The 14,400-nt window shown below is 43.1% G+C and overlaps 1 protein-coding gene across 1 annotated transcript; it reads right to left on the bottom strand.

The window, feature by feature from the left end:
• Positions 1 to 526: 526 nt before the first annotated feature.
• Positions 527 to 13,778, bottom strand: LOC308151036 (THO complex subunit 6 homolog). Its single transcript, XM_080523846.1, has 13 exons — positions 13,712 to 13,778; positions 13,033 to 13,124; positions 12,794 to 12,858; positions 12,568 to 12,671; positions 10,740 to 10,777; positions 10,567 to 10,615; positions 10,418 to 10,489; positions 10,175 to 10,277; positions 6,832 to 6,881; positions 3,886 to 3,948; positions 1,998 to 2,108; positions 1,714 to 1,842; positions 527 to 805 (listed from the first exon to the last, which is right to left on the bottom strand). Exons 1-13 carry the CDS (start codon positions 13,724 to 13,726, stop codon positions 725 to 727), a joined length of 972 nt encoding a protein of 323 aa, XP_080379972.1. The 5' UTR covers positions 13,727 to 13,778; the 3' UTR covers positions 527 to 724.
• Between the last annotated feature and the right edge of the window lie 622 nt (positions 13,779 to 14,400).

Below are 14,400 nucleotides of genomic sequence, written 5' to 3' on the forward strand. Positions count from 1 at the left end.
TGCCTTGCTCAATGTACAATGTTCTTAGAAATGACTAGGAGGAACATCGGCGACATGGGAAATTGATGCTATTGTTAACGACCCAACTTAGTGGTAGATTGTCAGAGACCGCAGGGAGAGCCGGTCAGAAAGCCTGCGTCAAGGTTACTAGATGCCCTCCTCCTAACAGAGTTTCTATACATTCAGCATGAATTACTAAATGAGCTGTCAGGGTTCACAACTTTGATTGCATTAGCTGATTTATCAAATATCATGTCTCTCATACTCAACAATTTCAGTCCAAAATGTTCCATTTATTTTTATTTAAAAAAACTCTTGTTGGTTTTCACGCAACGTCTGTCCATCGGTAGGCTAGTATTATTTTTTAGATGTTCATTTGGGTGTTGTGTTTACAGTACAGAAAGTATAAAATAATACTAGCCCACAGATGGCTAAACCTCCTGAGAGGATTATTGTCAATGACTTAACAGAGCAAACATGATGCAGATATGGAAAAAGTCATCAACACATTATTGTCATAAAAAAATTACATCAGGGTGAATCCTAGAATTGGTGTCTTATGAATGACCCCTTTTTGACCATAGATAAGAACTACCTGTACAATTATTAATGTCATACAGTAAGTAGAGTGAAAGTGTACAACACAGTGTGTGTGTGTGTGTGTGTGTGTGTGTGTGTGTGTGTGTGTGTGTGTGTGTGTGTGTGTGTGTGTGTGTGTGTGTGTTCAGAAGGACAGGGAAAATGCTCGGTAAGAAAGGTTGGTGAATACGTCTATTTGGTCACTGCTGCCCCCTACTGTCAGCACCTGAAACAACAAAGACAACAGAATGCTAAGATAATAGATTAATAATAGAGACATGGGGATCACGATAATAGAGTAATAAGGGATTACGCATTAGGCCACACCTGTTTCTGCAAGACAGTTGCCCATTCATTTGCTGACTGGATATTAAAGATGCATTTGCTTACCTATTTTCCTGGTCCTGCAAATCTAGCCAATATCTTATGTGTGCTAACTGGTTAAACTTAGCCCCCAAAATAACTACTATTTTACATGTCACAACAGTATCTTGAGTAATTTGAATCACTATGAGAAAATGACTCCGGCTCATGCTTTTCAGTTTGATGAATCGCCACTTTCATAAAACGTAAATGGCAAAATAAACAAAGATGCTGGGATGATGAAAGCTCCTCACCACTCTATAGGGAGGCAACGCGTTTCATCAGAAGGTCGTCACTTCACTTGGTTCTGGTTCAAGTCCACAGTTTTTTATTTTTAAATAGCTAATATAAGTCTTGTGTTTAACACATAGATGGACAGTTTCTTGTACATTTTCTTTTAGATTAACTAGTGTTTGGTTCTGGTAACCATATCACAATTATTTTCTCTAACTATCTAGCTAACTTAAATTAATTGGAAAAGAAAACGTACAAGAAATTGTATATATATGTACTACATTTGGGTGAAAATACTTTGCCTCCCTATTCAAACATTACTCTACCCACCTACTGTACAGCCTGAGAGAGGAAGCAACAACAAAACGCAACAACACCTAGTAAGATCTGGGGGGTATTCCATCAACGTTGCTAAAGGAAAATCCAGGCTTATTTTGATAGAAGAGAGAAGGGGGGATGCGATGGAGGTGAAAAAAGAGAAGAGGGAAGGAAAGATGGCGGTCAACTGATGAGTGTGTTCAGGTGGACTCAACTCACCCTGTGTTCAGTGCTGTTCAAGTTCAGGGCGAGTGTGTTGAGAGAGTGGGGGGTGCAGGGGATCTGCGCCTTCACCCCCCCCCCCAGGAGACAGTGGGACACACACTGGCCCTCTCCCACCGACAGGATCTACAGGGACAGAGGTTAGACACACACAGTTTCATTTACAGGGAGAGAGGTTAGACACACACACAGTTTCATTTACAGGGAGAGAGGTTAGACACACGCACACACACACACACACACACACACACACACACACACACCACAGTTCAGTGCCTCACCATGTCTTGGTAAAAGGTGGCTTGTCGCTGACAGCCGGAGAGAGGGAAGACGGAGGTGGGGGAGAGAGAGCGGAGGTGCCATAGAGAGAGGGACGGGCCTCCTCCACACAGCTGCAGAGAGAAGAGAGGAGGGCATGAGGATGAGAGAGAAGAGAGGAGAGAGGAGGACATGGGGATGAGAGAGGAGAGAGGAGGACATGGGGAAGAGAGAGAAGAGAGGAGAGAGGAGGACATGGGGATGAGAGAGAAGAGAGGAGAGAGGACATGGGGATGAGAGAGGAGAGAGGAGGACATGGGGATGAGAGAGAAGAGAGGAGAGAGGAGGATATGGGGATGAGAGAGAAGAGAGGAGGATATGGGGATGAGAGAGAAGAGAGGAGGACATGAGGATCAGGGGGGAGAGAGAAGAGAGGAGGACAGGGGGATGAGAGAGAAGAGAGGAGGACAGGGGGATGAGAGAGAAGAGAGGAGGACATGGGGATGAGAGAGAAGAGAAGAGGGCATGGGGATCAGGGGGGAGAGAGGAGGACATGGGGATCAGGGGGGAGAGAGGAGGGCATGATGGGGATCAGGGGGAAGAGAGGAGGACATGGGGATCAGGGGGGAGAGAGGAGGACATGGGGATCAGGGGGGAGAGAGGAGGACATGGGGATCAGGGGGAGAAAAGAGGGCATGGGGATCAGGGGGGAGAGAAGAGGACATGGGGATCAGGGGGGAGAGAAGAGGGCATGGGGATCAGGGGGGAGAGAAGAGGACATGGGGATCAGTGGGGAGAGAGGAGGACATGGGGATCAGGGGGGAGAGAAGAGGACATTGGAATCAGGGGGGGAGACAACAATCAAGTACAGTTAATCAATGTCCTTTTGATGACGATAAGTACGTTATTGCGGGCAGTGGCTTTTTTTTCATCTTACCACATCAAGAAGGAACAAATGGGAGAAGATAATAAGCCATATGCCCCCCACCTAACCCATCACCTCTATATGTCTAATGCTGGGGCAGATATGTTCTTAACCCATCATCCTCTATATCTCTAATGCTGGGGCAGATATGTTCTTAACCCATCACCTCTATATCTCTAATGCTGGGGCAGATATGTTCTTAACCCATCACCTCTATATCTCTAATGCTGGGGCAGATATGTTCTTAACCCATCACCTCTATATCTCTAATGGGCAGATATGTTCTTAACCCATCAACTCTATATCTCTAATGCTGGGGCAGATATGTTCTTAACCCATGATCCTCTATATCTGTAATGCTGGGGCAGATATGTTCTTAACCCATCACCCTTTATGTCTGTAATGCTGGGGCAGATATGTTCTTAACCCATCAACTCTATATCTCTAATGCTGGGGCAGATATGTTCTTAACCCATCACCCTCTATATCTGTAATGCTGGGGCAGATATGTTCTTAACCCATCACCCTCTATATCTCTAATGCTGGGGCAGATATGTTCTTAACCCATCACCCTCTATATCTGTAATGCTGGGGCAGATATGTTCTTAACCCATCACCCTTTATATCTGTAATGCTGGGGCAGATATGTTCTTAACCCATCACCCTTTATATCTGTAATGCTGGGGCAGATATGTTCTCAGAAGAGGAGATGGTAATGATAATAATGAGGCATAGCCTCCATTGTTAAACTATTTGGGCAGACATCTCGGCTCTTCATCTGGGTGACGGCTAAAACATGGCATTCCACAGGTCTAGTCAGCAGTGACGGGGGGGGGGCACCGTATCGCCATGACAACCGTTCTGATAACTCAACCGAACAAGTATGGACAAAGTCTATGAAGAACAACACTGAGCCAAGGGGAAGTGGGGCTGTGGTGACTAAAGGGGGGAGGATGGGGGGGGGTAATGGCATGCCCTCTCCTTACCATCCAATCAGAGTCGGTCGTGAGGCAGCTGATCCACTTGCCGTACTGGGGCCGTGCGCAGTCCTATCTCACCATCGAGAGGAAAGAGGGACAGCAGAGAGAGAGAGAGAGAGAGAGAGAGAGAGAGAGAGAGAGAGAGAGAGAGAGAGAGAGAGAGAGAGAGAGAGAGAGAGAGAGAGAGAGGAGTCATGTTTCTGTCCGTAGCTTGTTTTGGTTGTACTTTTCCAGCAACTGTTTTTTGTTGCAATCATTTCACCTTCGCCTGTCTAACTGAAGCTGAACTATAAAACGGAACTATAAACATTAATGCAAAAATATTAACCGCATTTCAAATAAAAACTCACACACGTGCTTCACCTCTGCATTGGTTTTAGTTGTGTACCTATTGATCTATGGGCCTGCTACGCCAATCGTGCTTTTGTGAACCTAGTGGGGCACAGAGTTGATACACTACTAGACTGTATCCAATATCACCTGCTACACCAGTGCTGCGTAAAGCTTAGACATCGCCCGACTGTTGTAGCAGCAAAGTAAACGTTGAATTGGAGTCTATTTTTCTCTGCTTCACACTGGTGTTGACAACAATATCAACTGTGGATTTCACCCCTGTGCTGTGGCAGACCTGTTGGGAGCCTATTCTTCTTGGATCCACACAGCTAAACACCATATTACAAAGTGTCTGAAGTGACAGGCTTCGATGCTGTTTGGACACTTGGGAAACATATTCCCACAGCTTTATAGTATGGTCATGTACAGTGCCACTGCATAAGTGACCGGACACTCGGACAGCAAAACATTTTCTTGTTTAGTTTGGAATCAAACAATGGATTAGGGTTGTTAGATCTTACTGATTGTCTAGCAACATTTATGCTTCTGTCACTCAGACACACACACATGACACAGACCCACACACACACACATACTCTATTCTCAGGTCACTCAGACACACACATTCTGTTCCTTCCAGGTCAGCCTGCTCTTCAGGGGTAGCAATAACGCCACAATATGCAGCAATCACGCCACAATATACAGACTCGAGAGGTTGTTATCTTAAAGCCAATGGCGGTTAGGCGCCAGGGCACAGACAGAGGGTGGTCAAGAGTATTTAAGCCTGTCTGTATGTCATAATAATGTCGTTGAATGTCGTGGAATGCCGGATGCTGTGGTACTGTGCTGAATGAACCATTCGCTGACTGTCTTAATAAATCAAGTACAGAGATTCCGACCCGTGTTGAACATTCTATTTTCTTGTCAAATCGTGTATGCTGCGCACCTGATCTATTCTGAGATGACACAACGCATTTAAGATCACGAAATCCTCAATAGATTGATCCATTACATCTAATTACCGACAAGAAGATTCTACAGGGTTAAAGTAAGAGCCATGGTGAATTCCCTCTGCTTTAGAATTTCCTTGTGTCGTTTTTTTCTTTTCGATAAAATCGCATCGCACGCCGTGTGCATTGTCTCATTCAAAACAATGGAATCGAATTCGGCGGTGCGACAAAATCGGGGCCGTGTGCATTGGCCTTTATGCAACATTCTGTGGTGTCTCCAACCTCCTAATTATTAAAATAATAATAATGCTATTAAATAAAGCAAGGTTAATTCACTACAGCCACACAAATCAAATAATCACTCATGTAAATCATCAAACGCATTAAGGTGAGCGTAATGTGGGTTATCTGGGTCAAGACGGGCACCAGACACCAGACACCACGGGACAGAGGTCCAATAGCAGTTTACAAAAATAAACATTGATTGGTGTTTGCCAGAGATACTGTCCCTGGGCTCCTAATGAAACAAATAAACACCACAACATCGCCCTCTATAGGCAACAGCCTGTAAACAGCGAGAGACAGGATGGGAGGAAAATGACAGGACTTCTTTGCAGACTCCAGGCAGTCTTTGTACGCAAAGGATTGTTGACCAAATACTAAACGAGTCCTTTATTTGGACATTATATTTTTTTTTAAGATCAGCGGTTCGAGCCCCGGCTGGCCACATGTCAAAGTGTCCTTGGGCAAGACACTGAACCCCAAAATTGCTCCCAGTGAGCGGGCCAGCGCCTTGCATGGCAGCTTGCCGCCATTGGTGTGTGAATGTCTGTGTGAATGGGTGAATGAGAGGCCGTTGTAAAGCGCTTTGGAGCAGCTTTGGAGCAGCAAAAAAGGCGCTATATAAGTGCAGTCCACTTACCACTTAAAAATGGTTGTACTTTCTAAATGGTGAAACCAGTCTGAAAGACAAAAACATGTAATGAAAGTTGAGAATCTCTACTTTGGCCCCAATAATTGTTTGATCTCAAATCCAGATTGTTGGAGTATTAGAGATAAAAGAAGACAAAATGCTTCCTCTTTCCAATTACTTTTGGACGGCACTGTATGTCGAAGAACAACAGTTGGTGGACACTTGCTGGAGCAAGCCCACTAATAATAAGTATGACAAATCAAGAGTTGGACTTTCTTGAAGCAAGCCCACCAAATAACTAGAAAAAGTTCCAAAAGAAACGTTGTGGGCTTGTGAAGTCTTATTTTGGTAGTGGAAATTGTTTAAAGATGGTTTGTACATTAGTTAGATTTGCTGGGTATTTAAAAGAAAGTGGGATGGGTTGGTTGGTTGGATAGATATACGGCAGCATTGTGAAAACCCTGCCGTGCTCACGGTTACGTTCTTGTTGACATGACGTCAGAGAACTACAGCAAGGAAACTCAGAGCTTGAGGACGATCCCTGAGTTTCCAACTGGTAATGACTAAGTTGGAGGGCCGTTCAACTGGTAATGACTAAGTTGGAGGGCCGTTCAACTGGTAATGACTAAGTTGGAGGGCCGTTCAAATGGATTTCACCCCAATCAGAGCTCATATTTCTGAGTGTCCGACTTGTCTTGAATGACCCATCACCCTGCAAAGTACAAAGTACCTGTGTCCCACCCCAATGTCTCTCACCTCGTATTTGTAGACCTCGATACAGTGCACGGATTGGCCAGTCCGGGAATCTGGAGGCAGAGGATTGGTTTGGATAGTGAGACACAACAGTTGGTCCAGGGGTGCCAGGCAAAACCTAGACAGAGAACTCTGTCTACACGGCACACTGGGAGAGCCAGACTGAGCACGATTAGGGCATGAATACAGCACAACACACACACAGCAGTACCATTTGTGATTGGACAACCGGACAAGTACAAATTCGGCCAACGTTTCTTTGTAAATAACATCTCACTCTCTGCTTTCCCCTGTGCTGAGCTGAGCTTGTGCTTAATAAAATTTGATTTGATTTGATTTCACATCTCTGCATGAGTAGGTGTGAGCGCTTCACTGACAAGAATGGATTCTCTGCACTCTTGCACTTGGTAAATAGGAAGCGGTTCTCATCGCCGAACAAAATACAGGAGATGCTGGACAGAATTACTTTATCGTTGCTAAATGTTAAGTCAAAGAATAGTAAAAACATAAATTTTTGACAGCGCCGCATAACTTTTTCCTAAGCATTTCTGTTAATCCCCATTAAAGAAATGCCTTCTGACAAAAATCATTCAGTTGTCACCTTTTTTGGGAATATGACAGTAGGCTGTGACTGTCATCATAGCGAAAATAACAACATGCGCGCACACACGCGCACCCACACACTCATAATTTCGGCAACCGTAACATTTTATAAATTGTTTTGTTATTACACTGTTTTTTTAATTACCAGTAACAATGATCTGCAAATCTCATACAGGACCACGAATCGCATGAAGGACTCTACCGGTTGAACATCTTTCAACAAGTGACCTTTTGGAAAAGAGTAAAAAATATCTAATAATCTCTAGATTATTATTTTTTTGAAAGTAGGGGTGGAACGGTTCACAAAAATGTCGGTTCGGTACGTACCCCGGTTTTTAGGTCACGGTTTGGTACATCTTCGGTATAACAGGGTAAAAATGATCACAAAACTTTTTTTTTTGTATGTTTTAATTATTATTAAACAGTGGTTTATTGAACAAACAGTGGGTCTTTGTTTCTGAAATATAATAAAGTCTGCCAATACTGCTGCAACCAGCTGCAACCTACTAATAAAAAAGTACAATTTACTGAAAAGTAAATAAATAAATAAATATTCTCAAAGATCCATTCTGGATATCCATCCATGTGCAGCATTTAGAAAAAAATAACTGTACTGTACTTGTATAATAAAGTTACATTTACTGAAAAGTAAATCAAAACCATATCAGAATATTCTCTCAAATAAAGAAAAAATATAATACAGGGGTGCAAACTGGGGATGGTCCCGTAGATGGTTAGCTCTAGCATTAACAGTGGTCTAACAATGATGCATGTGTAAGTAGCGATGGCCCTGACCTTAACACCCTCATAATTAATGTAAGCAACCTGTTCTCAAAATAATTATGCGGGTTCCTGCAGGTTTCAACAAGTTACATTTAAGACCTTTATAAGACCACTTTTAATAGATTTTAAGACCTATTGAGCAAGTATTGGTATTAGACTCACATTCGTTGATTATTTTCATTAGCAATGCTGGGTGATCTGTTCTGTTGCATATAGAACAATGATAATGTAAGTTAGCCTACTCTATCAATTTCTTGATTCATTTCCATTGCTTCTCAACACATTAGATATAATTACATAAATAACAGAATAAACTCACACACTTACTTACACTCACTTACACTGCATAGCCTACATACTGAGATATGGCACACACACACCTCTCACAGGAGGGCCACACACACACACACACACACACACACACTATATTTACTAAAACACACACACCGTTGCTACCAATGCAAGTTTGAAGAAATTATAACTTCACATGCCTACAGTCAAATCGCCTCCTACGGCGATTATCGTATCGTGGCCTCTTGTCTTATCATTTCACGTGGCAATATATCGGGGTTTTGGGCGCAGCTTAACCAATGTCACATGAGCAATAAGTGTGCAAGTTTTGTTTTATATGTTGTCTCTCATCCGCACGCGTCGTATTCCCACGCAGTGGGTCTGGCGACAATAATACATTTTCCGGTCGGACTTTAAAAATAAAAATAAAATCGATTCTACGCAAGTCTAAAGCACACAGAAGCCATTAAAAACCCTGTGTCTGATCCTGATGTTATAGAAGCAGCGTAGCAGCAGGGTAGAAGCGAGGTAAAGGGGGACGCGAGACAGTCTCGGGCAGCGTTCGTAAAATTCGCTCTGAGAGCGCCGGAGGGCACACTGGGCTCAACGTCATAAAAGGACCAAGTAATTTGATTGGACAAGAGGCATTCCATGACTGCTGATCAGATTTCCAGAGCGAATTTACGAACGCAGCCTAGGGCAAACCACTCGCCGACTCGTTTTTTTCATAACACGAAACGTGTTTCTAGCATGTCGATGTTCTATCAGGTAAATTCGCTAGAACTAACCTCCATACCCTGGTTCAGAAGAAGAAATCAGTCCTTCGTCACTTACATCGTCGTCCTCGATGAAACTTTTAGGTGGATTGGTTACCCTAGCCTAGATGGTCTTCGTGACATTTCACAATCACAAACATATATGTACAGAAACTCACTAAAGTATAAAATACAGCTAAAATACTGCTTCTCTTCAAATCACTCCATGACACTTTGAGGTCAATGCATTTGTTTTTTTGGTGAACTACCGTAATAACCCTAAATGGCTAGAGAGTGCAACTTCTCTGCTTTCAGAAACTGTTGGATTTTTTTCGATTGCACATATAGTTCAAGAATTACGATAGTTTGAACGAACCCTGTAAAATCCTGTTGAGAAGTTATCGCAACATATAAATAACTTCTATGTTATTTTATTTTATTACTTCTTATGTTTCTACTTCCATCTTAAGACCTTTTTATTTCAACTGCAGCAAAGTTTAGCAGACAGGAAGATGTTAGCTTGGGCATCATGTGACTTGGATGAGATGAGATGTAGACCCTCCCCCCCCCAAAAAAATAAACTTTGTCCATCGTCATTGTAGGTAACTGAAAAACCGTAATTTTCCCAAACAGGAGATTTAAAGGATGCTGGGGGAACTTCAAGCTCTAGTTTAACTGCATCCGCCATAACGGTAAAAACTACTGACTATCTCTGTGTGTGCCTGCGTACTGGCTGAGGTTGCGTTCGTAAATACACTCTGGAAATCTGATCAGCGCTCATCTAGAAACACCCCTACTAGAAACACCCCTACTAGAAACACCTCTACTAGAAACACCTCTACTAGAAAAACCTCTACTAGAAACACCTCTACTAGAAAGGCTTAATGTCCCCAGGGGTCTATGGGGTCACTCACCCCATATCCTGACGGAACCGTCCTCCCCCCCGGACAGGATCTCTCCCTCCCTCTCCCTCACACTCAGACAGTGGATGTAGCCTGTGTGACCCTGCAGAACTGACTGGAGAGGAGAGAGAGAGAGAGAGGGATGGAACACGACATGAGATAAGAGGGGTCAAACAGAGAAGAGAGAAACTAGAGGAGGAGAGAGACTTCCTCCCGCAACATCTAACAGGTGAATGTTGACTGCTCCTCCCAAACCTTGAAGATGCCACTCTCCAGATCCATGATGTGGATGTTGTTGTCTCCTCCGCCGACCACTAGACTTTTATCCTGAGAGAGAAAGAAGGTGGATTACCATCTTCAGTCTGACAACGTCAAAAACACTGGACCTGTTTCAGTGTACTCACTATGGTATTGACGACCATGGCATTGATCTCTGGGATCTCAAGGCTGGATCTGTGAAGAGAAGCAAACAGACTTGCACTGAACAGTACTGGGCAACAAGCATAATACACATATCAGCAGACACACAACAGACACTCAACACACTTTTAAACGATCATCTGAAGCAGTGCCTTACTTATAGTTTGGCCTCCTTGTCCAAGCAGCCTTAGTATTCTGGAGGGAACACAGCACACACACTTGGTAAAAATATCACATACTAAAGACTAACATTAGTTAGAACTAGCATTTAGGTTTAGCATTAGTTAACACTCACATTTATATTAGGGTTAGGGTCCATTGATGAACCATTAGAAATGTAGAAATTAGAAATGTAGAAGAGTGAAGTGATACTGGATTACTGCATCATTTTAACAACCAATGTGAACATGACACAACATGTAATACTTCTTGACTAACCCTTAGATATACTTTCCTATATTTCAGATATTATATCTGAAACAATAATAATACAAAAATATATTCATTTCATCAAGCTTTTAGATTTCTGAAGAGCAAATAACAAGAACCGTAACAAAAAGCCCCCCCAACGGAACCACCCGCCCCCCCAAGAAAGAGGAATTATTACGGACATAAACACCAAACATCGAACAAGCTAAAATATCCGTGTTTTTTAAACGCACCCAACCCGAATCTGGCAAGTGGCAAGCCCATAGGCTCGTTGGTAACATTAGTCCGCCAGTAGTCTCGCATAGCCAGACCTATCTCTCCACACTTCGGTTCGCACTGTGCCGCGCTGGTGAATAATACAACATTGTGCGCGCGACGCGAGAGTTTTTGCCGGGTGAGATGTCTTCAGATAGAAAGTAAGCAAGTTGAAACGTTAGCAAATATAATTGCTGAGTGTTCTGACAGAGAAAGTTGGTTAAAATTGGTCGTTATTATTGTGACTAGAAAGTGTCTGACTGACACTTGACAATGACTATAATTCCATTGTGTAAATAGTGTCAAATAACTATCAAGCTAGCTAGCTCAGAGGTGATGAGATGAGCTAGTCTGCTGCACACTTGCCAGCTAAAGAGCTAACTGGATGCACTTTATTATTTTACTTAAATTAGATATACAATCTTTCTTATTCTGTTAGAATTGGGCTTCATGGTAATACAATAATGGCATATTTACAGTACATGGACAGTGGATTGAAGCATTTGAAATGTCTGTTTTTTATAGTATAGTTGGACATGTTTTTTTTTCCAGGTGAGAGAGTAATGTCAAAATGACATTATCTGACTGCATTGCCCACAGCAATCCAAAATTTTAAATAACGTGAAACAATACTATTGTGCAATATGACAACCCTAGTCGTCTATCTGTACAGTATAGTACAGTGGATTGTGTACATAGCCTTTATTTATGTAAACCAGCTCCTTCCCTTCTTGTGATTTTTTTTTAAAGCGTTTTTTTTTTCCCTTTCCTAACACCAGGGGAGCCACCCCTCCTAAATTTCGTTGTTTGGTACGTGTACTGTAGCAATGACAATAAAGTCCATTCAAAATTCAATTATAATTATGTTATAAATTGATATGGATCAATTTATACCTCTTATTAGATTATAAATACTCTGGTTGTTATGTTTGCCTTTTGGTTGACAGCAAAATAGGGAGAGAGGAGGATAGGGAGGGAGAGCAGGAGAGAGAGCAGGATGGTGTCAGCATACCAGAGAGAGAGAGCAAGAACCAGGTGAGAAAGTGGACAGGTAGTCAAGACCACATAAGTAAGTAGCCTTGAGAACCGATGGTTCTCGAGCCTAATGGCCCATAGGGAAGGAGCCTATCTCCTGTTTCCGTAGCATGAGGCGGCTTAATGTACAAGTTAGTACACCCCCTGGACATGACGCTGGTATGTCGCAGGGTCTTACCCCCTGGGGGGGGGGGGGGGGGGGGGTCCATGCCACCCCCCCAAGGCAGCAAACCTAGGGGAAACACTGTCCCCTGTATAGACCTTACCCGCTTGGTAAGCTCTGCCCAGCTCCAGGCACTGATCTCTCCATTGCCAGCGCTGAGGAGGTGAGTGTCAGTGGAGATGAGAGAGAAGACGGGTCCCTCATGAGCTGGGAGTGAGGATGGGAGAGAGAGAGAGAGAGTAAGAGGAGCAGACATGGATGTCAGGAGCAGGCAGGGAGGGAGGTAACCTCTAACCACGATGCTTTAGACAAGTGCAAGACAGACTAACCGGTAAACGTGAGGGTGGGCTTCTGGCTCAGTTGTGTGGCGTCTGGGCTGAGCGCTGAGGAGAGGCTGGGAAGGGAAGGGAACAATTGTGTAGAACCCGAAAACACTGAGGACATACTGTAAATAGCGATACCTCATCATGGGACTGTAGCTAACGTTACAGACTTCATGCCATCTAATTACGCATTAGTTAGGTCTTTTCTTAGGAGTGCATGCCTATTATCGCTTATTCGCTCTCACCTGAACACAGCAATCTCGCCGTAGTTGTTGCCCGCTGCTAGAAAGCGACCGCAGGGAGAGAAGCTTTGGGAGAAGACAGACATGTGGAGGAGCTGGAAGGAGCACACAGGGTCAGACTCGCTATGTATAGGAGACCGTGGTGGCGAGCTTTGTTGTTCGTCTACCCACGAGAAAACCTAATCTTTATCAACATTTAATTGAAAGGTAGTTAACTCATCAACAGACTATTCTCTTGTATTACAAGTTGTGCTTTCATTTCAATTCGAACAGTGGGGCTAACATTTCAAGCCTGCAAACTGCGACACTTTAAATAAATGTGAAATAACACTATTGTGCAATATGACAACCCTAGTCGTCTATCTGTACAGTATAGTATAGTGGATAGTGTACATAGCCTTTATTTATGTAAACCAGCTCCTTCCCTTCTTGTGATGTTTTTAAAAGTTTTTTTTTCTTTCTTTTTTTTTTCTTTCCTAACACCAGGGTAGCCACCCCTCCTAAATTTCGTTGTTTGGTACCTGTACTGTAGCAATGACAATAAAGACCATTCATTCATTCATTCATTGCATTGGCTAACACAAAGCAGGTGCGCAAATTAACGTTACTTTATAGAGGCCAGTGCAGAATATTTCACATACGACAAAAATAAAATGTGGAAACGCTTAAAATAAACATTTACCTCTATAGGACCCATTGCTGCAGCCAATATACACTATTTCACCGTAGCTAATGTAATCTCTCCCTTCTTACGAGATCCGTGTTTTACATTCAAAAGCTGTCGCATAAATATGATGTCACATCCGGTTGTTAAGTCTGATGTCAAAAGTGACGTTTAGCCATTTCCGGGTCCTAACCAGAAATTCGAGAAGGGTCCAGCTGCGGACATCACGAGAAGGGTCCAGCTGCAGACATCAAATCCATCACCCGGAAACGTGATGTACCATTTGGTTGGAGCGCGTCATCGTAAGCGCGTCGGTAAGTAACCGCGAGAAACCGCGAGATTTTGAAGGATCTTAAAAAACACGGCGACATTTTATAGGACATTTAACGAACAATAATTTGAACACGCAATTGATAAGAAGAAGAAGAAGAAGAAGAAGAATTACAAATACAATGGCAAATGCAGCTCAGGTGAGAATTTCGAAATATTATTAATGAACATGTTATAGTTTTCAGATGTGTATTTATTATTTAGGTTCAGTGGCGGCTGGTGCTAAACATTTTGGGTGGGGCACAGGTTATGGGGGCATGCTCCACGGGGAAGAATATCAACTTTAAAATCTGGATTTACAGTCGATTTTAGCATGAGAATAGCTCTACCCCCCTGTACAGACCTCGCCATCCCCTCTACCCCCCTGTACAGACCTC

This window comes from Nansenia antarctica, assembly GCF_963989245.1.
Source record: "Nansenia antarctica genome assembly, chromosome: 2".
Lineage (NCBI taxonomy): Eukaryota > Metazoa > Chordata > Actinopteri > Argentiniformes > Microstomatidae > Nansenia > Nansenia antarctica.

Bases quoted from the DNA above. Each gene is read 5' to 3' on its own strand.
- LOC308151036 (XM_080523846.1), bottom strand. The intron at 12,859-13,032 runs GTGAGAGCGAAT...TTCCCTTCCCAG, and splicing joins GGCGAGATTGCTGTGTTCAG to CCTCTCCTCAGCGCTCAGCC. The intron at 806-1,713 runs GTGAGTTGAGTC...TTGTTGTTTCAG, and splicing joins TGAACAGCACTGAACACAGG to GTGCTGACAGTAGGGGGCAG.